Consider the following 22,839-nt stretch of genomic DNA (forward strand, 5'->3'; position numbering starts at 1 on the left):
AACACCGCGCCTAACTCTGACCAACTAGTCCTTCAAAAGTCACAGTTTGAAAACAGAGGTACATATTCATTCATTCATCTTCCGAACCGCTTGATCCTCACAAGGGTCGCGGGGGGTGCTGGAGCCTATCCCAGCTGTCTCCGGGCAGTAGGCAGGGGACACCCTGAATCGGTTGCCAGCCAATCGCAGGGCACACAGAGACGAAAAACCAACCATGCTCACACTCACACCTAGGGTCAATTTAGAGTGATCAATCAGCCTGCCACGCATGTTTTTGGAATGTGGGAGGAAACCGGAGCACCCGGAGAAAACCCACGCAGGCCCGGGGAGAACATGCAAACTCCACACAGGGAGGCCGGAGCCGGATTCGAACCCGGTACCTCTGCACTGTGAAGCCGACGTGCTAACCACTGGACTACCGGGCCGCCTGGAGGTACATATATTTCAGTATTTTTCCAATAGTGTTAAGACTTTTTTTTATGGTTGTCCTCTGAATGCACTTAAATTATTGATCGCCCCCTGCCCGCTGTCTTCCGCTCCACTGACTGTTCGCACAGGGCAACGAAGGTAAACCTCAGGGCCCCATTTGAAAGAAGGAAAGCGGAGCACAAAGAATGGGCTTGTTCAGACACCCCCCCCCCCCATAAAAAAGAAAATGCATCTGCAATGTGAGCTACTCTTACCACAGCAGCTCTAAAGACAATGAAATGCATTAGTCCTGAGCCACTTCCAAAAGAACGGATCTTTGCGAGGCAACCGGGCTGACATTGACATCAGCTAACATACAGTGGGGTACCTCTACTTACGAACGTCTCTTCATACGAAATTTTCAAGTTACGAAACACTTCGAAAGGAAAATATTGCCTCTTGTAATGAAATCAATTTCAAGATACGAAAGTTAAAAATAGAGTATGGGCCGCGACTCGCAGCTCCAAGTTTCCTGAACGCAACATACCGATAGCTGCTCTGCCATTGGCTATTACCGAGCATCATCCTGGCATCCCATTGGCTAAGAGGGACCTCTACCGCATGTGTCTATGCGTGTAGATATAGATATGCCTATGCAGCGTCCTTGTCATTTGCCAATTGGGCCATGAGGTGTTCCGATTGTTTTACGTAAATCACCCAGAAAAAGTGTTCACCAGCCGAGCGATCGTGGTAATTTAAAAGTTAAATGACCATCATTTTTATTCTTTTTTTTCTTTGATTTTTACATTACGCACAACTTAAAGTAATTTATTGTGTGATAATCTAATTGTAACATGTATTTATTATATATTTTGATGCATTTTTATGCTTTAGGAAACATTTATGTTTGAATTTTTGGGGGTCTTGGAACGAATCAAGGCATTTACATGGAAAACGCGAGATTTTCTCCTTAAGAAATTTCTTCCAGAACCACTTAATTTCATAAGTAGAGGTACCACTGTATTGGAAAAAAGACCGTGTCCGTTTTACCATTAGCTAAATAAGGTCACGCTTGAAAATCATCAACTCAGACGTGTCCTCCTGCGACTTGAGTTTGGCCATCATCCAAACGCAGCCGACAACATCTTGGCGTGAGACTCCGAAAAATAAAGGACTTTCCTCATCGATTTTTCTTTGGGCCAAAGAGTTGCTACAGTGACATTTGTTCCCTAAACTCCCGACGCCGTTATCCCCCCGAGCTCTTAAAATGTGTCACCGCGCAGAACTTTTTGCGTGATTTTTTTTATGCTTGTGTTTTCCAACTTCTTCCTCGGTGGCCCCGATTTGCTCTTCCTTCGACAGCTCACCCGCCTTCCGCTTGCCTGCTTGTCTCACCGGGGGGCTTTCATGTACAGCTCACTCCGATATGAGGAACTGTACGCCACCAGTCAGACTTTCATCTTCGCCAGCAAAGATCTGAGATAACGTGGCTTGATCTTAGTACATGTTTGCGTGTTTATCGATGTAAAACCCGAAAGCGGCTGAAGGCTTTGAAAAACACCCATAAAGGTTTGCTTTGCAAAAAATAATAATACGTCGTTGGAAATGTTGGCTAAGGTTGTGACCTTTTTTTGACAGGATAAAAATCCCGACTTTGGTGAAGAGTCAACAATCCCCCCGTTCTGGATTTACAGGGCAGGTCCCAAGTACTTCAATGTACATTTCATTGGTTGGACGGCTAATGGATCATGAAAGTAACACCACAAGCATCATCATCATATATCAGATTTTGATCCTCACTTGGAAGAAGCTTGATTGTGATCGGAATGTTTTTTTGGCTCAATTGTGCCACTTGAGAGCAAAAGTAATCTCTCTTGAACAGTCCAGTTTCAATCTAGCCCGGGCCCGAGTTTCATCTGAATGCGCCATAAAGCCAAGCTCATCATCTCTCGACAAACAGCCATGGTATGTACATTGGAAGGCTCAAAAACTATTGTCCGGTCCAGGTGGTCCTGGGTCTAACAGTGGCAACGTCACAAGAATTTGTATACGCCTATGGTAGCAAAATCAATAGGAAAATAATGAGTACGGTGGCTTGTCTTGTATGGTTACCATCATTTCCGAACAATAAGATGACATTTGTCACACGCTCTGAAACTCTGAGGCTTATTTAATGAAGAGGCTTATATGAAGAGTTTTCTAATGGCCTCCAGGGAGCGCTCGAGCATGAAAGGTAAGAGTGAGACAAGTTGATTAATACGTGTCGAGGAAGACCCGATCATGTCACACTGAAAACAACCGGCCATGAGAGGTCGCATTTGACCCGTGTAAATATCTCCTGTTCCTATGTGGGCACCTGCGGCTTATATAAGGGTGCGGCTTATGTGTGTACAATTTTTTTTCCCCCTTGAAAAATGTTTTGGGTGCGGTTTATAATCAGGTGCGCACTATAGTCCGGAAATTACGGTATATGTATCTGTGAGTCACAGATCAGTTTGGGATCAGTTTGTGGAATATTTATGGGGAGGGGTGGGTAGGAATCGATGACTTGCTTTTTTTTCCCCCACTATTCGCAGCAGGTTCTGCTCCGTATCCTGAGCTAAAGGCGGGGGCTTACTGTACCGTCAAAAACTGAGGACCCCCTGGATATGCCTAGTTCCACGCAGAAGGATACAACCACAAACGAGTACGTCACAAATGCGCATGCCGTTTGATGAGGATATCATGATGCAGAAAGCAAAACTTGAGTGTCACGATGAAGATGAAAGCAAAACACGACTGACTGAGGGGGTGGCCGTTGAGGATGTAAGAAAGCGTGACATGCGAGAGGTGGGGCTGCCGTAACTGTCCTACCTGCAGGAAGTGGCAGGTGCGTCCCTGCTCGCCTTTCACTAGTGCTTTTTCTAGGTTGACGGAGGCCTTCTGGTAGACCTCTCGTGCTCGGCTCACCGTCAGAGTCGAAGACCACGAGCTCTTCTTGAGCTGCAACTGGCTGTCCAGTGCGCCCATCAGCGGGAGAGCACCGCCACCGCCGCCGCCGGAGCATGACGAGCACTTCACGTCGTTGTTGCTGCGAGATGTCTTCAGGGAGTGGGCGCTGATGGTGTTGTAGGACTCCATGAAGTACTGCGACTGCGACTTCTCCGGGTGGCGCCCCATGGTCATAACGCCCAAAGGTTGGCCCGCGCTGCGTTGGTGGTGCAGGCACATCTCCCGGTCCAGGGTGTCATCCGAGCTCCAGTAACCGGATATGGCGCTACGCATCTTGGGCTCCGACTTGGATCTGTCTTTGTTTTTGCTGCGCTTGTTGTGTTTCAGGGTTCCCGACGAAGACGGAGGGTCGTCGGGGTTGGATTTGCTGCCGTTCATCCTCCCGGTGGTACCGGATCCGGAGGGTCCCTCAAGGGAGTGGGACTTGGTGAAAAGCTTCTGGACGGAGTGAACAAGGTGGCGGATTCGTCCTGGGCTGTCACTGCGTTGGTGTTCCACTGCCGTGCGCTTGTACTGCAGCGTATGGTAGCCTTCTCGCCGCACCGGGGCCTGGTGGTCCAACTGTTCCAGCAGGTTACACGGAACCCGGTTGTTGTTATTTTTGCCGCCGCTTCCTTTAAGCGTTCCTGTTGGCCCCGTATACGGCACCAGAGCCCCGCACTCCTTCAGCTCGTGATGGGAGCTGTAATGTCTGCGAGGGAAGGTGCAGCTGGCCAGATCGGGGTAGGCGCTGCATTCTGACTGAAAGGAGCTGCGCTGGGTGTAGCACGGACGCTGGGCGGGGTGAGCCTCCGCCGGCTTCAGGAAGCAGGGCTGCCGATCCGAATGACCGAGCGTCCCCGAGTCGTAGGAAGGGTCACAGGCGACGGCGTGATGGTGGCCGTGGCTGCTGGACAAGCTTTTCATCGTCATGGTAAGCTGGGGCAAACGCCAGGAGCGGGAACAACCAGATGCGAGGGAGAAGACACCAAGAATTGAGGAGGAGACAGAAAGCAGAGTTAGAAATATCAGCACACATTTAAGGCGTCCAGTACGATGGCCGCCGCCCATCGGCTTTCCATCAGGCTGCAATGAAACTTGCCAAAAAAATCCGATATAATGATCAGTCTGAAAGAACTTTAATGTGAAAATAAGGTGTATCCATGTGTGCCTCTGCCCACTCGTCTCAGTCCGCTAACAAAATACGCTCACAAATGTTTTTAGATTCTTCAGATCCAAGTCCAACTGATGAGACAGACGAAGAGCATACAACTTTCAGGCTCCCTTTACCTCATTCAATGCCAGCCATTTTCACTGGAGCAACCCCCTCAATCCCAGCGTTTTACTTGATTTTAACTGCTCTTGCAAGGCCCACATAATATTTGGTTCTAATGCGATATAAGCATGGAGCCTACCAAAATAAAGTTTGGACTCTCTTCTTTCAGCAGAAAAAAAATGTTTTTGAAAAAAATATTTTTCCATTCTTCAGCAATCGGCATTACAAAATCGCTAAGTTTCATGAAAATGCCGATTCCTGGGCAAAAAAACGTTGAAAAGGGGATTTTTGTACAAGCATTTATTCAATATATCACTGTCACCTACTGGTCGCTTTTTGACATGATTTACAATGCAAAAGGATTATTCTCATTCACAGATTGCATCAGACCCTCCTCCTCTCTATGACGCAAAAAAAAAAAAAGAAGACAAACATACAAGTACGTCCTTGGTAGGCGGGGCCTAATTTTAAAAAGACGTACTTGTAGGCAATGAAGCCTTTCTAAACAGTCAAAAAACACTTGCTTTCATTTCTAATATCCGTTCTTTGTGAAATGGGAATTTGCGCAAAGCAAAAATTACTGAGTAAACTGGACTTAAGTAATGCACTTAAGGGGTGTATCTCACATGAGCAAGATGAGACCGGCTCATTGAAGAGAAATGCGCTCCTGGTCACTGTAAAGCATAGTTATATTTCACCGTATGTAAATACATTTGGGTCCCTCCTCTGAAGAAACATTGGCAAGACACACGTGCTTAGCACCCGTTCAACCTTTTATTTTTGTCCTTCAAAACTTCAAAAAGGGATTATCTCTAAATATAGCAGCAGATTGATCTGCGCCCCCACCCTACCCACAATCCCTCTCCCACATTTTCCTCTCTCCATTGCAGTGTCTCAGAAACAGTGTCGCTGGGGTCGAGGAGCCGTCATTATTTCCGATGAATTAAGAACGTAATGAGAAAACACTAAATTGCCTCGGCTTCATCCGAACATAAATCCATCGCTCTCTCACACACACACACACACAAACAAAAAGAGCATTTATTTTTCCGTTCCTCCAATCCAGTTTCTCCAAGCGCACATAAACAGAAAAGATAATCACATTAGCGTGTCATTTCCACTCTGAGAGAAAACTAATAGGCCGGTAAAAAGCATCTGACATTGTCCTGCACCTGGCGAAGCAATTCGGGCAATAAACGACCTCGGCCTCGGCCTCGCGTGGCCATGCGACATATCCATCCCGCACCTTTTAGCTGTCTCCCTTTAAGAGACTGGAAGCTGTGCGAGGCTAACGAGGTAATGATGAGACCCTGCATAACCTCCCGCGTTGCGCGGTGACGCCGGCGCGCTCCAGCAGGAGCGATTCATTACTCCAATTTATAAAGCGCAAGCATAAGGCCACTGTGCTGCAATGAGGAGGGGGGGTGGGGGGCATAAGGGAAAAGTGAGACGGAGTAGTGCAATAAAATAACCTATTTCAGCAAATAGCAGCCAGGGATATTTATACACTCACTTGATCTTTTTGTGCTCTTTCTGAAATGCCCCGAGGTGCCACAGGATGGCGCCAAATCTAATCCAGATCGAGGAAAGTCGTACTTTTAGTCGGTCCAAAAAGTAAAGTGCTCACACGTGTATTCGCGAGTCACCAAAACAAATGTCTGTTATTCTCTGAAACTGGCCAAACAAAGATCTTGGTGCCAAGGAGTTAGGTTGAGGTGAGTTGAAGAACTTCGCGTTGAAAAACAGCAGTACTTTGCCGCCTTGTGGCATCTACAAGTACAGTACTTTAAAAACATGCAGATTTCATAACAGGGCTTGGTCAACATGATGTAGTGACACATGAATACAATCTCAGGATGGTGGATATAAAAAGTCTACACACCCCTGTTCCAATGCCTGGTGTTGGGGAGACGCACACACCGTATTGGCCCGAATGTAAGACGGTGTTTTTTGCATTGAAATAAAAAAGTGGGGGTCGTTTTATATTCGGGGTCTCTACAGTCTACCCATTCACGACGCGAGATGGTGCCAGATATCATTGATGCGAATGCTGAACTTGACTCCTCAGGCCAAAGTGAACCCCTGTCACGAAGAATAAAAATAAAAACAGCGGTAGCACAAAGAAGAAGAAAAAATAGAGATAGGAAAGAAAAGAGAAGAAAATAATAGAAGACATAACAGAAAATGGAGAAACGTAGTGACAATCTGGAGAAAAGTGGGTTGAAGATCGGCCAGGTTAACAGGCAGCTGAGGAGAAGTTATGTAGTAATTTACATTTCACAAACCAGAAGCCATTCATTTACGAATGTGATTGCACTTTAGTTTACATATTTAAATGTTCAGATATTAAGATTTGAATGAGGCAAAATAACATGCTTTTTCTCTCAAATATATTGTTAGAATCATTTGTTTCAGATGTACTGTAATCATTTTCTGTATAAAAATTAATTTGTGTTCAAAAAATCTTTTTCAAACTTGAGTCTTGAAAAAGACGGGGCCGTCTTATAATCAGGGCTGTCTTATATTCGGGCCAATACAGTGTGTGTGTGTATGTATATATATATGAGGACAATAAAAAACGTTGCCCACCAGGAATAGGTGGGTGTTCACTGTAATTGAAAAATTGGTAAACGGATGAACATCAATTTGGTGGCGATGTTAAACCAGGGTCTTAAATCACTTGAGGGGAAGGAATTAAGCCAATGCATTTAATCTAGCGGCCACCCGTCGCTCACACACATTCAGACTCCACTTCTTGCGCAGCACTTTCACAGCAGACCGTGTCCAGCCGAAGGTATTCATCGGCATGGACAAGCAATCCCTTCTGTTGGCCGCCGGAGCGTAGAATGTGACCTAAATAAAAAACGGCCCTCGCGGTGATGCACCGCAGCGCGTTTGCCGCGCAGCTGTCCGCACACCGCTGTGCTAAAGCGGAAAAGCCGAAGGTGGGTCACGTTGGCGTTGGGCCTGCTAACCGCACACACACAAACACACAATGACATGCCAAACCGAGATGCTGCCGCCTGGTAAAGTTTGTCAAGCAGAAGAGGAGGACTGCTGGATGTGTCGTGCTTGTCAAACGGCCACCAGTGGCGGGGCATAAACTAATAGACAGCTGTGCCTCTGTGTTACGCTCTGTGGCCATCAGAGACGGATTCATGACCCTGCTCTGGCAGGTGTGAAACGAGGAATGCACGCTTCTAGACCACTTATTCCCATACCACTGTGCCACGATGCGTTACGGTGTTGTGAGAAATGATCAGGGGTGCCGCGGGAAAATATCCAATTCACTTCATTGAAAATTCTTGTTTATTTATTCCACCTATCTTTGCAAGTGACATATCGTGACAGACAGAAAAATTAAAGGCTCGTCCACGAGCTGACAGTAGTTACAATTGACACGATGAGTAAAGTACATTTGGGATGAAAAAAAAATCAGGATGAAGCTGCTTAACTCATTCACTCCCAAAGACGTTTTTAAACGTCTTTTCGGGCTTGGTTCATTGTCTGGTACTGAATGAGTTAAACAGAAATAAGTAGAGCTACAGTAACTGGCCCCGTAATAGTCAACACTTTCAATTGATTTCTTTCAATCGTTTGTCTTTTATTTTTAGTGCTGATTGCCATGGTTACCGTTTGAAATAAGAGGGGGGGAAAAAGACAGCAAAACTCCACTGCGTGCTCATCAATCATAAAAAAGGAACCAAGTACAAAAAGACGCATCAATGCTCATGTCAATCATCTTTAACCAATATGAATATTGAAAAAGATGAATATTTCAAACTAATGGAAAAACCAAACGCAGACCATTCCCTTCCCCAAGAGAACCTTGTCAGGGAACGTTTTACAAGACGGCGCAGGAAGCATTAAGAGACCTGGTGAATGTTCACATTATGTAAAAGTGCTTTTAAGCAATGTCAGGAGAGGCCTAGCACCACCAGTTTAAGTCTCATTACTGCTGCCATGTTGCTAGGGTTTCCTTCCTCTGGCAGTAGTTGGCATTTTTTTAAACCTACTTTCATGAACCAATCAGAATCTGACCATTTTCTATCCTGCTTGTCCTGTAGTACAACAGTAAAAGTCATTATTTATCAGAAAATGAGTAGCTACTTGCTACTTTGCCTTCTAATGAAAATGTCACAACGGATGTTAGCTTAGCCATGCTAGTTAGCTGCCTTGGTAACCTAAGAGGTTGCTCATCTAACCTTTCAAGACTGTGTCCGGATTTTAGACATTCTCTTACACCATCCAAGAGAATGTCCAAGTTTGGGAACATTTCACACCCACACACAAAAAAAAGAAGATAAAATGCAGGGCGTATAATTACAGCAGTTGTATAATTGCTAACACTCAAGATAGCTAAGCTGAAGATCGCTAGATGTTCGCCAAATTAACATGGCCAAGCCACTCGCTGTCCTGTAGTACAAGAATAAAAGCACTCTCATAATTTAATAGGGCCTCCAACGGCTAGTGAGAATGTATTGTAATGTTATCTGAATCAATTAACGCACAAACCGGCCGTTAACGATCAGCAAAGTCGCGACTCGCATTCGCTGATGCCCACGTCACTCACCGTCCCAGGTCCTGCCCTTTTAGCCATACACAATTAATTAATTAAATAAACAATGAAACGATTCTGGGGATACTCTATTCTAAAATATCGCACAACACAACACACATCCCAAAAAAAAGCATGCGGAAAATGGATGGAAAACAATTTCAGGACAAAAAATACATAATTACACATTTGTTTGATAGATTGAACCTTAATATAACCCCTACACAAGCTTTAATCATATTGTAACTTATCCAAACACATTGTAAATGTATTTCACCACACAAAAATCTGCAATGTAGCATTACTGTATTGATTTTTTTTTTTTTTTAAACAGGTGACAAATGTAAACGTCTCAGTGCCGCAGAGAGGAAAGAGTCTGCATCACCACTAGGTTCCTGCTCCATGCCGGCCTGCGATTCAAACGGCATTCAAGTAACATATGTCCAATGCAACTTTAATGCAACCTTTGTCAAAACACTGGCAAACCAAACGGCTGCTTGGCATGAAAATTGAATCTGATGCGTCATAAATAAACGTCCGTGTGGACGGACGGCTCGCGGCTTTTCGCAAGACAGCTCCTTTGTTACGACCAAACTAATTAGCCACACTGTCACGGCACTTTGTGACAAATGGAGTGCCAGTGTCAAGTCGCGGCTCTCGGCAGCCGCATTTTCTAAGGACAAAATTTCCTCAAGCGATCGCCACGATTGGAAGGCTAAATTAACCATGAATTCCATTAACCAGGAAACACATCTCTCATCTCATTGAAGTTCATTTTCTTGTCTGTCATGATACATCATTGGCATAGATAGAAGAGCAAAGTTCTGGGTTTACACTTGGCAGTGTTTTTTTTTTTTTTTGGAGGGAGTGGAGGGTATATTTTAGGAAACTTGCATTTTGTTTATTTTAGGTGAAATTTTATTGTTGGCCACTAGTTGGCAGCAGACTCCCTTAGAGATCGGGTGAGAAGTTCGGTCATCTGGGAGGGACTCAGAGTTGACCCGCTACTTCTCCACATTGAGAGGAGCCAGATGAGGTGGCTCGGGCATCTGCTTACTCCTGGACGCCTCGCTGGTGAGGTGTTTCGGGCATTTGGAAACGGCAGGAGCCCTGACATATTGATCGTTGGACGCGATCCGCCTGGCAGAAGCTCTGGCTGAATTGGCCCTTTCACATAGCAGCAGTAGTCTTTCGACACTAGTCTAGATTTGCTTTTTATGTGGGTTATGATGGTGTCTCTGCTCCGTCTTCAGATTGCGTACACATGTGATAATCGATTAACCCAGTGGTTTTTAGAAGCCCCAGAGTCAGGTCAAAAGTTTCTAAGGTGTAAACATGAGTGTTATGTGTTTCGCAAAGTTCAGCGTAATTGACTGTGGCCTTCGTCTCCTTTGTTGTCAGAAAAGTGTTCAAATTATTCATTTTGTCTGTTTATTACCTGGCTAGTTGCTGAAATTGTCTTTGGTTTTTGAAATGAATTGATACAATCTGCCCAACTGTTGCTGTCGCGAAACCAGTTCAGTTTGCCGGCATCTGGCTAGCTAGCTCACGTTAGCTTGTGTCTTGAAATATATTTAAATCAGGCTCTTACACAACAAGGCACCACTGTATTTGTGAAGAAGGGGTGTGGGGGCATATGGGAGATTTTATTGTAAGTTGAAATCGCCCAACCCTACTACAAATGAATCACTGCACCGTCACCATCATTTAACAACATGCCATAATTTGCAGAATGATATGACAGCTACTCGCTAAAATTCCAGCGACCGTGTTGTCAGACCCGCAATTTAAGTTTGCTCGAAATCACACAGCTCATGGTCCGCCTCGTAGCATCGCTTTAACGCTAATGCTTTCTGACGTGTCGACGTGACTGTACCGCGCGCACTGTACATACGCGTGCTGGAACGCCATGCTCGCCCCCTATTGTGAACAATATGAGCGTATTGTGAGTGGGAAGAAAGATTAAAAACAACAACCCCGCCCCCATCGCCACCCCTCGCCCCCCTACCCTCAACGGAACATGTGGCAAGGCATCTTCAATTATGCAGGTGGATGTGTTAACTTTAATTGACTCGGCTCACGCGCTTTTTCGCTCTCTCGGGCGACGGCGACGCTAATGGCGAGGCGGCGTCTGTTTTATTATCTGCTGCGAGAAGTAAGAACACAGAACAAATGCCACAGGGAGGAAAACAATTGCAAAAAGGATTCGGGCAAGCTACGGGCAAGTTGTAATGGCGCGGGTCACGGCCGCTTTTTGACGGGCTACGTTGTGATGCTCAACACATACTTTGATGAGTCAGCGTCCTCACAGCTGGTGGGGGACCATCAGGCCTTTCGGGCGGAATCCCTGACCTAATTTATAATATTTGTGTGTGTGTGTATTTATATAACATACTGTATATAAAATAAATTCATGTTGGCCGGGCCCTAATTAGAACGAATGCAAAATAGCTCATTCTGAATGTGCGCTTGTTGCTAGTTACATGCACAAGCTCCAACAAACGGTTGTCTTTGCTTGGTTTTTAAATGTATCAAAGAATCTTAATAGGCTTCCGTGTAAAGCCGGCCCACCTTATCTTTCGACTTCATTCATTCATAATTACCGGTACTTGTTTGGTTTTCGAGTTTGATGAAAGCTTTTTGCGTCCCTCTCAAAGGCCATTTTAAGATCGGATCTGCGGCTTGTCCACGCTTCACATCTTCACATCCGCCGCGATAACATCAAGCTCGGACATCAAACATTGGATTTTTTTTTTCCCCTTCTTTTTGATCAAGCATTTGTCACCTCTGTGTGCCAGCTTGTCAGGGGGCTTTTATCTTGGCCAGTTTATGGAACTGGAAGCCAAATGAAGGCGCTCGCTCGCCAAGGCGCGCATTTCAGCATTTCACAGTTCATTTGGTGAAAACACTCGGGTACTAAATCACCTTTACACTTTGTTTGTAATTAGCAGTGCACACTGCGGCGGGCCAATGCGTGGAAAATGGTGTGTAGGGCGCGGAAGCGCAACACAAACACTAAATGGGTCCCCGAGTGAATTTATTTGCATCAATAAGTGTTCTACCTGAATTCACAAAAAAAAAACGCAATTAAAATACAGAATTTGAAAGCATTACTTCTCCACCATTTCCTCTAAATATCAGATGAGAGGTGGTAACTTTGATGGTGTTTGAGAACAGTAAGCGAGCCATACCTAATGTTGCCCGAATGCGACATCAAAAGTCAGCTAATTTCCATTTTAGCGCCAAATTTCTCCGCCGATGACGCAGAGGCTAGGCTGGGCGAAGATTTGCCATTTTCAAGCCACGACGGGACTTCATGTCAACGTTGTTGCGTCAAAGCCAAAACGTCAGTCGAATTGCACGCAAAGTTGATGGCAATGTGTCTGCTGCATGCGCAACATGCACAGATCTGCACACTGAGCGGAATTTTGTGGCTTGTTCACTTAGTGCCGCCCCCATTTACCCCCCCCCCCCCCGCCCCCTGTTTTTATGTGATCCAAAGATGCTATATTTTTCTTGCACAAGTAGCCATTAGCAGGTAACTGTATCCCACCTGTTGTCATGGTAACGCAAAGCTGTACTCGGGAGGAGAAGTCTGGGGCTCATTTGCATGAGAGAGAACCGCCCACCCCAAACAGATTCTGGGCGGCAATTGTAATCTAGTTTTTGCACATATAAACACTCGCTACTTTGGCGGCAACTGGCAAATATTTTGACAACTGATTATTATCCTGAGACTACTATTAATCGGATATTTTAATGAAAGCATGTGACAGGCAAGACCCCTGGGAGCTCCGGAAGTGAAGAAAATCTGATGGTGCTGGTCGGGATGAAACGTCAAATTAAGGCGGCGAGAATTGTGTGATATTTTCTTGGACATTAACCCTGTTTAACTCTGCGAATGATTGTCTCCCTGCAGCCGGCTTAGAGCCTGTAAAGCTTGCCTTGGCATGCAATCAATGCATCGAAATGATTCCTTTTGAATTCAGACGCACACAGAATATTTATTCTTCATGGATTCAAAGTCAGCCGCGGTTCCCTTTTTCTCCTGGACTCATTTCATGTACACGATTTCAAAAACAACATTTATCGTATTTTCTGAGACCATCTGAGAACTAAAAAAAATACAGATTTATTCGTTCTTCTGATTTACATGCTTTTATGTACATTTTAGAATGAAATTATTACAGCCCATGATGTAAAAAGTTTTATTTTATTACTGAAAAAATATTTTATAATATAATAGTTACAAATAATGAAATAAAATTTTTACTTTTCAAAAGTAAATCATCGTTTTATCTATCTGGGAATGATAACTGATTTATATATTTTACACATATTAAAAATATATCAGAAAAAATACATATTGAATAAATAAAATCAATGTTTCAAACTAATGTTTTTGGAGTTATTTAGTTATTTCTGCCTCTGCAGCTATTTTCATTCCAAAACAATATTTTGTTCTATGTATTACGAGTTGTCAAATAAAATATATCCGGTTTTGAAATACCGTATTTTCCGCACTATAAGGCACTTTGGAGGAATGGCCAATTTATTAAGCGCTTTCACAACCGCTGCAGCTGTAACAAAACGCTTTCCAGATCATTTAAAATACTACGTCCAAGAAATCAGAATATTGATCCATATGTGCACCGGTGGCTTTTGAGAAATTTGAATGCTTTTAGGTGCGCCTTAGAGGGCAGAAAAAAAAAGTTAAACAAAGGAAGAAAGTCAAATTGAAAACCCACCCCTGTCAAAACCTTTCAGCTAGTCAATACACCAGACGCATGTGTATCGACCAGCAAAAATTTCCACAATACTGCCCAAAGCAAGACAATTACAGTCCCAATTTTTTATTTTCTTCATAAAGGATCCGCTACTTTTGAGTGGAAGCGTTTGCCGGTGATGTGATGCGCCGGGTGACTCATTTTTAAAGGCGAGTCGCATGTGGGGGGGGCCAACAAGGTGAAGGTCTTTGCTTACGAGGCCTTGACCGAACTGTGCGCCAATAGCATTAGCATTCAAGGCGATCGGCGCAAACTGACCTGCTTCAACGTCTCAACTTGGGCATCTTCTCGTTTTAATTCTGCCGCCTTTGTTCACCGCACGTGCTCATCTCTCCACCTGCAAAGCCCAGAAAATGACAGTGATTGAGGAAGCCGTCAGCATCAATCCAAACAAACGCGGCGCCCGCTTGTTTTCCTTCAGTTTCGACGCTGCCGAGGAGGCGGCGGGTGAATTCTCATCTGGAGGATTAAAAAAAAAAAAAAAAAAACTCCAGCAAATCCATGACGAACGGAAATCGAAACGCTCCATCTTCAAGCAGTGCAGTGGTGAGATTAGAGGACCTTAAAACGTGGCCGTGAGAATAACGAGCAAAGAGTAGCCGTGTCGGGCTCGGCGGTTCTGTTCTGTTCTGTTCTCAGGCCTGGCAAACACATACAACTCACGGCGGCATGAGGAGACAACGGATAAAGGAAGGAGGAGGAGACCCTTGAGATGTATGGAGGCAGAGTCAATCTGAACCTAATGACTGAACTCCACCTGCAATATTGACAAAATCAACCACACACAGTTCACATGGCTGAATGCATCCGGCTTGTCTGGGCAAATAGAAGATAATTAACTTTGAGGATGTTTGGCCATCTCCAGTTTGCTTACAAATGTGTATGCACACTTAAAAAAAATAAACACCCTGGGATTTCTGAGGAGAGAATTGTTCGCCTACGTTGGCTGAATTATTTGGACATAACGTGGCTTTACAAAAAAAAAAAAAAGGACTCCAAGTCATTATTTTCCTGAACAAAATGCTTGATTTAACTTCATTCTGGTCCAATGAGCATTGTTGAAAGAAAAAAAAAAAAGGAGAAAAAAACCCCACTTTATCCCATCAGATTAAATGTGCTGCAGTTACTGGTCACCCCATGAAGCTGACGAAGAAGTGGCAGGAGGTTCAATAAGAGGGCACCAAACAGATGGTGGTCTGAACGATGGCATTCTGATGGGATATGACTGGGCACCACACACACACGCACACACGCACAGGCACAGGAACAAGGACGAATGTGGCTTGTAAAAATAAGGATCAAGTGCATTCACGCGCTAAGGATGAAGGCAAAAACAAGAGACCATTGAGAATAAACAGTAACACAAATTTAAAACAACCAGTCAGGTCAGATTTATTCACGGTGACCAAATTATTTAAAGTAGTAGGTAGCAAACAGTTACCTGTGAAGTAACAGGATCCATTTAAATTTGACAGTAAGGTGTACCACATGGATCCCTTCTTGGTCATCTATTGTTTTGGTCATATGCGTACAACCAAAATTTCAAGTTGCCAATGAACGTAACATATTTTGAGGATTTAGGGGGAATATCAATTTACCTTTTGTCTGTCTCTTTTTAAACTCAAATGAGGCACTTGGGCACAAATATTTGTCCACCCCTGCTTGAGATGCTCAATGTTGTAACAGTGGGATTTTTCATCATAGTTACTATTTATTTTGTTTTGACTTTTGTTGTTAAATTTCAGTTAGTTTATCAAGCAAATTTGGTTGTTTTTAATGATTAGAGAAAAAAAAGAGACATCAGCCAAATCAGAGGGCAATAAAACGAGCTTCCATACACTAAAGTGTGATATGGAAATACCCATCTCTGTGCTCATAAATCTCCTGTGACACAATCAATGGCCGAAAACGATACATAAAAGATGAGGCAGTTTGACCTCTGCTCCGGCAAGGAGGCCGGAAGAGGGAATTTATAATTTTTATTTTTTTTTGCACAGCGATATGGATTCCGTTGGGGTGCACTTTGAAGTTGCGGCACATGAGAATGGGCTGGGGAGAGGCTTTAAACCTCAGAAACCTATGGCTGTGCTCACTATGAGTCAGCAGGCGGTAAGAGGCCCCCCCTATGACGCAACATGTTTGCTTGAGAATAATACAGAACCGCAACTTTTGAGATCCTGACCTTCGCGATGGCGCAGAACTCAGTACAACTCGCAACCCGCGGATATCTTCTGAATACAAATGACAATGCACTCTTCATTCTCTCTGTACATGGTCCGGTTTATTCATTTCATTCGTGGACTTGAATTCAACGCCAAAAGATGTTATCACAATTCAACACGTTCCAAGTGGTCAACAACACACAGTTTGACCCGGTGAAAATCTTCAAACCCAACAAAAAGGGGTTTTCTTCAGGCTTACGTTTGGCAGAAATATAAACTTTGCTAACCGATTAATCGGACAATTAATTTAAAAAATATACGGAAGAATAAAATTATGTTTGGTCCTTCAGCGCTGACAAGATATGAATTATAGGCAGAATTTGAGTGTTTTAAAATATTTTGTCCAATTTAACTTAACGGGGGAGGCTTTTTGGACATTTTTGGGGGGGTGCGGGGGGTGATGTTTGAATGATATTTTGGGGGGGTAGTAATCGTCAAAAATGAGTTTATAGACAGCAAGAGCAGTAATCAATTTTCCCCATCATGCCTCTCGCAAATAACATTTTTAAAATTGTTATGCGAGAGCTCAGCTTTAATCTGTGCTTCATTCTCATGGAACCCTCATGAATATCCTTGCCAGTTTGGGATCCGTCCCTCGATGCACATGTAATGTTGCCAAAACAATCCGATATGGAAAGAAAATTGGCCGAGCAAACGTGGCAGAAGCGTGAGGGAGTCGTACGGCGTTCACCTTAGCAAGCCTGAAATGGATATGAATACCGATGTGACTGAGAAGAATTAAAGAAGCTGTTCTGTGCTGGTGGCCGAATCGCTCAATTCTTAATTATCTCGCACTCGCCCCGAGTGCCGCCCAGCAGCTCACCCCCCTGCCCCTGCTTCACCCCCCCCCCCATCTGCTTTCTTGTCACTCGCCGGTTTCTGGAAGTCCGCCGAGGGGCTGCAAGACATCTGTGACTCACTGAAGTTCAGATGTGAGGAAGACTGCGAGGGGAAATCAAAGCTGTCTAAAGCTTAAATCTTTTGCTCGCTAGTAGAAACTTTGTAGGATGTGGTACTGTGATAGAGACGGAACCCGGCTAAGAATAGTGAGAAAAACGCAGACATTTAGCCGATGATACAGATTTCAACCCTCCCGCCCATTTGCAGGTATGCTTCTTGATGATATCACCATCCTGTCACTATGGCTTGTAGCACATCTGAACTCAGAGCTGGAAGCACGTTTTCTAACCAGCTCCAAACTGGTACCCCACCCGCCACCCCCAAAAGAAAAATGTTCATCCATGTCAATTACGCATCCGCCGCATGTTACCGACTGCTGCAGAACTACCTGGGGAATGCTACGCGCAAAGCTAACTCAAATCCACAGCAAGCTAGCTAGCTCGGCTAAACGCTGTCCTTTCACGGTGACGAGACGCTCCTCTAAATCACTCATCCTCACCTCCACGGCAGCAAATAAATAGACTTTTGACAAGTATTGTTACAACTAAAGGAGGGTGATGAGTACCAGGAGAAAGAGAACCGATGCTAGCTGCTAAGCAAACGCAAAATACGGAGTGTCGAAACCCAAGAAGACCAAGTGCTTGGGTAGGAACTATGAACAGCAAATTATCAGGTTGATTCAAAATTGCTAGCAAGATTTGAATGTAGCCGCACTTCACCAATCCAAAGTCCTGCCCTCACTGACGAGCACAATCCTCAAACTTTTCATTAATAATTCATCATGGCACACAATTATGAGAGTATTAGTTGTGAGAAACACTCGCAGTGAGAACACTGTGTCCAACTTCAACAGCAGCGCTACCCATCCTAAACTAGCATTAGCACTGCAAACAGCGCGTCAACTCGACACTCTTGTTAGCGCTCGGCTTCATCTCCGCTCGCATTTAAAAGATACCGTTTATCAGCCTTCTCTCTTGTACACACTCTTTGCAATAATATTACTTCTTCAAGTCGCTCTATTCCGTGATCAGATGCTCTTGTCCCCCCCCCCCCCCCCCCTCTCATGCTTAATCCGTGTACCTCGCTGCCCTCACTATATTTCCCTCCCTGCAGACAATCTCGCTCCATCTTTCCACGGCTCATCACTCTGGCCGACTCGCTGAGAATAATAGCCGCCATCTATCAGAACATTTTCTATAACCGGGGGGCAATTTTCCGGAGCCGGCCTCTCACCGTATTGTAGGGAGCCGGCACTGTAATTTTAACAAGAAATCTGATGCGTGTCAGGTCTCCGGGTCTCCAATTTCATCCGAACACACGGCCACGGCCTGTGCGTGACGGACGTGGGGATGAGGTCTGTATGCTAAACAGGTCAAGGAAGAGGAAGTGGGCTCGCTGATGAAGCGGATACACAAGCCAGGCGCGCTAATCAGGCCAAATCAATGCGAACTAATCCCGCGCCAATTAAGGAAGGGCGGACGAGACCCATATCAATTTCTTTCCCACTTCTGGGTGTGAACTCAGTGATTTGAGCGCCCTGTGTGGAAGGCAGACAAATGAGAGGATGCAGTTATGAAGGGTATTTTTTTTCTTCAATACGCATTTAAAATTGCATTGATGAGCAGCCACACAATGCTTCTCTGCTCAGCGGCCAAGTTGCTTAAGATGATGAAAAAGGATCAAGGTCGTGGAAACAAAGCTGGTGGATCGTACTTCCGTCTCCTCTCGATTGTCTTATTATAGAAGGTGAACACAAATGAAAGATAATTTGATTCCAAGCCTGTAGTTTGACCCGCTAATGGTCAAATGATGTGTTGACTAGGGAGCAACTTTGACTTCAAGCATCAGAGAATAAAACAACTTTGGAATAGTCGTCCGATATTTTCGCAATGCAATGTTAAAACATAATAAATACATTTAAAAATATATATATATTTAGTCACTTAAGAGTGCTGATGGCTGGCTACAGCCTCCAACGGCCCGAAGGCCCGACAAAGGCACGAGCAGATTTAAAGTCAATGAAGGAGAGGCAGGAGAGGGGAAAAAAGAGCATCAATCTTAAGGGATTTAGCCCTGATTTATGAAAAAAAAGACTTTTATAATCTGTATTTAAATACAAATCAGACGGGATCAAGCAAAGTAAACATGTCAGCATAACAAGCGAGCATAGAACTGCGTAGTATGATAGATGGACTCTCTTGCTAGGATTTTCTGACTAAAATGTTTATTTAGTGGGATTTGTGAGTGGGTGGGGGGGGGCACTAGAAATATTGGAAAACTGATTTTTTTTAATCCCCACTGGTACTTAGCAATGTGATTAAAAGATACTCTAATCTTACTCAAAACATCTTCACTGGTAACATTTAATTGGCTACAGGGATGGTCTGGTTCAAATGTTGGATTTGTGACTTCTCAGCCAAGGCACACATGAATGGCACTTGAGAAAGTTATTCAAAACACGATCTGTGATCTTAAACAATTCAATTTCACCACCCGAATTCAAATACTGACTGAATCATCACTTGAATAATGAAGAGAACGAGAAGAAGTTGGCCTTGACCGAACCGCGTGGGTTGGGCGCTAACAATGCAACTTAGCAACTCAGCAAGAACAAGGTGAACGATGCGAGGCGGCATCACTCAACGCATCAACAGTTATGCGAGAGCGCGCGAGAGAGAGAGACAAGGTTAAAAGTTCAGGGCGCACCACTGACGAGTAAGCACATTAATCAAATATGAGCAGCCGTTATCTTGCTATGCTAATGTTCTCGCTCTCTTATTTTATTTTATTTTCCACGGATCCACGAACGTACAATGCACAGTGACTTTTGGCCCCGGCCGGGGGCGCCGCGTTCGTGCTCCAAAGGTTCGCACGGCTGGCTTCTTCTGTGGAGCCTTTGACAGCTCCCGGGAGTTTGTTAAGCACGCCTAGCCCGGCCGCGTTGGCACGGACATCCGCAAACGGGGGGTGGGGTTGAAAAAGTGTAATCTGCTCTCATACACGAGACGCGTTTCAAAAAGTTCAAGGAGCTCCTAGTCCGCTATTGGAGCCCGGGCACCCAGAGCAAAAACCACGAGGAATTGTACAAATGTTGTGTTTGCATTGTTAGCATTTAGCTAAACAGCAAAGCTTTTTGGTTGTTTGGAATTCACATGGTGCACTTCCGGGTGGACCGGTGGTCCAGTCGTTAGCGGGTCAACCACACAATGCAGTCGTGGGTTCGATCCCGGGTCTGGCCTTCCTGTGTGGAGTTTGCATGTTCTCCCTGGGCCTGCGTGGCTTTTCTACGGGTAATCCAGTTTCCTCCAACATTCCAAAAACATGCATGGAAAGCTGATTGAACCCTCAAAACTTGTTCCTAGGTGTGAGTGTGAGCGCAGATGGTTGTTCGTCGATGTGTGCCCTGCGATTGGCTGGCAACCGGTTCAGGGTGTCCTCCGCCTACTGCCCAGAGACAGCTGGGAGAGGCTCCAGCATGCCTCGCGACCCTTGTGAGGATAAGGCAGAGTAGAAATGAAGGTGCACTTCTCTAGTTTGATGTTGAGTTTGACAGCAGACTTCAATAGGGAGTGTCAATGGGAAGAATTGTTCACTGTCCGCCAAATTGCCGCCCTGTTGACTTCATAATTGTTCAATACATGAATTATAAGATTTCGAGTTGGCCCGTTGGTACATTAAGATATTTTGAGATGTTTTCTTTAATCAATGTATATCTTCTCAGTGAAAAACTGCTTTGAGATGATTGCATGACTTGGTGACTTGCTTGCCTAAGCAATTTCAGAGATGGACTCTGGAGCCTGCTTTGACGACTTCAGAGATAAACTATTTAGCCTGCTTTGACGACTTCATAGTCTGCTTTGCTTGAATTGTCAAAACTTGATTGTGATCAATGCCACTTGATTACACAACAAACAGTGTGGCGTAGGGAGGGATGAGAATGGCCACTCACCCCTCCCGATGCACACACCTTAGAGGATAAAAGGAGGGGAGCGATGCTCCTCAGCAGAGTCCGCTGTGGGTTAACGTACGAACGCCCAGCTCGTATTGAAGCTCACTCTGCTGAGGGTGTTGGCTCTCCACCCTAATGGCATACGGTAAGAGTTCTTTAGCTTCATACAACTTGTCGGAACTGTGTTATAATTTCTGTGTGGGACCAATAAAGTGCCTATTGTTGGTAGCCAGAAGTGTCTTGTCGTTGAGTGCCTATCTCCGACGATCCTTTATAAAACTTGATATTCATTCAAATTGAGTATCAGAACTGTTTCAAAACACCCGTTTATTTTGAGAGACTTGCATTAAGAAAATGGCACCACTTCGGGAACGTACATAGTAGTAGAAAACTGACATCTGTGAGTGACCGATATTGCTCTTTGCGCTATAAAAAGCACCCCCGCACAATGTAAAACATTCCAGCGCACTTGAAACATACAACGGCAGCATCATCACGCCCGCTAGGTGCTCATCCACATCTCGCCTGGAGGATTGGCTGGATCTCGAGCTGAGCTAATCTGAAGCGAAGGTAGTCAGGCTATCAGTGGTGAATTTAAGGGGATTACACGTGCTGAAAACAAAATGAGGCTAGGAACGGACAACGCGGCTCGAACCTGCCGCGAACACGTCCGACGCTCCGACGGCACAGCGATATAATGAGACCAATTAACGCTGACAAAAGTGCTTAGCACTGCACTGATTTGCATCGAACTGAGGGACGGAGATGATAAAGCAAACAAATAACGTACTGCCAATTGTTTTCAATTTCTGCCCAGGAGGGTTCATCATTTCAACTCATCTGGCTACATTTTGACATCAAATACGAGCAAGCCGTTTGTTTCCGTATGGCAGCCCGGCTTGATATTCATTCTACACACTTTTAGAGCATTAGAAGACGTTCAGAATGTTTGTCATGTTTGTCGTCCTACAGAAACCATATTCAAATATATTTCCCTCTTCCATCTTTTTCCATTTTCAAATATTTTTGAAAAAGTTCCAGGGAGCCACTAGGGCGGCGTTAAGAGCCGCATGCGGATCTGGAGCCGCAGGTTGCCGACCCCCGGTCGAGCCAACTATAAACACCTCCAGGATTTCGATTTTTTTTTTGACAAAACACTTCTGTTACAAATCCGATAAAATTAGCCAGAACATTATCGACTTTTTTTTTTAAACAAAGTGCAAACCTCCCTACAGGAACACCACCAAAAGCATTTACCAGCACTTCGATCTCAGGCTTGGGAATAAACGTTTGTTGTCGTTTTGTATTCTGATCAATGCACACAAATACGACATTTTTATTTGGATGCAGATTATTTTTGAAGCACTTTGTTCAATGTTTATTCCTATCCATTTATGATGAGTGTTCAGGGGGAAATGGTAGCTTACTCCCGCCGCAAATTTATTATAACAAGGCGTGCGGGTAAACGACCTCCGTTATTTATTAATTTTTTTAAATCTCACAGCGGGCAATGACAATGAATTACATTCTCTGGCATTTGGAACCGGGAGAGTGTCCCGGTTGTGCTGCCGTTTTAAAGGCCGGTGGATCCAACTATACTGACTTGAGTTATCCGAAATCTTGGAAAAAAGAATATTGTCTATTGTGTGTATACTTTCATTTCCCACCAATGGCCTCGTATAATGGCGCCAAGTACATTCTTCCGTTGTAACCTCATAAACGTCTTAATGTAAGTAGTGGAGGAGCTGGGGAAATGCATCCCCATCCGC

The 22,839-nt window shown here is 44.6% G+C and overlaps 1 protein-coding gene and 1 long non-coding RNA gene across 2 annotated transcripts in view; one reads left to right on the plus strand and one right to left on the minus strand.

Annotated features, from left to right (window-relative positions):
* Positions 1-22,839, minus strand: part of dlgap1b (discs, large (Drosophila) homolog-associated protein 1b) — a 90,997-nt gene that overhangs the window by 35,060 nt on the left and 33,098 nt on the right. Inside the window, exons 4-5 of the mRNA XM_052054085.1 lie at positions 14,258-14,336; positions 3,262-4,317 (exon numbers count right to left, since the gene is read on the minus strand). Coding sequence (XP_051910045.1) covers positions 3,262-4,311 — 1,050 coding nt within the window. The 5' untranslated portion in view covers positions 4,312-4,317; positions 14,258-14,336. The remainder of the gene's footprint in view (positions 1-3,261; positions 4,318-14,257; positions 14,337-22,839) is intronic.
* On the plus strand, positions 1,844-3,448 carry LOC127593003 (uncharacterized). The gene is made up of 3 exons (XR_007960289.1): positions 1,844-2,072; positions 3,075-3,237; positions 3,316-3,448. It is a non-coding gene; the product is annotated as an uncharacterized LOC127593003 (long non-coding RNA).

The sequence above is a fragment of the Hippocampus zosterae genome, chromosome 20 (assembly GCF_025434085.1).
Source record: "Hippocampus zosterae strain Florida chromosome 20, ASM2543408v3, whole genome shotgun sequence".
NCBI classification, from domain to species: Eukaryota; Metazoa; Chordata; class Actinopteri; order Syngnathiformes; family Syngnathidae; genus Hippocampus; species Hippocampus zosterae.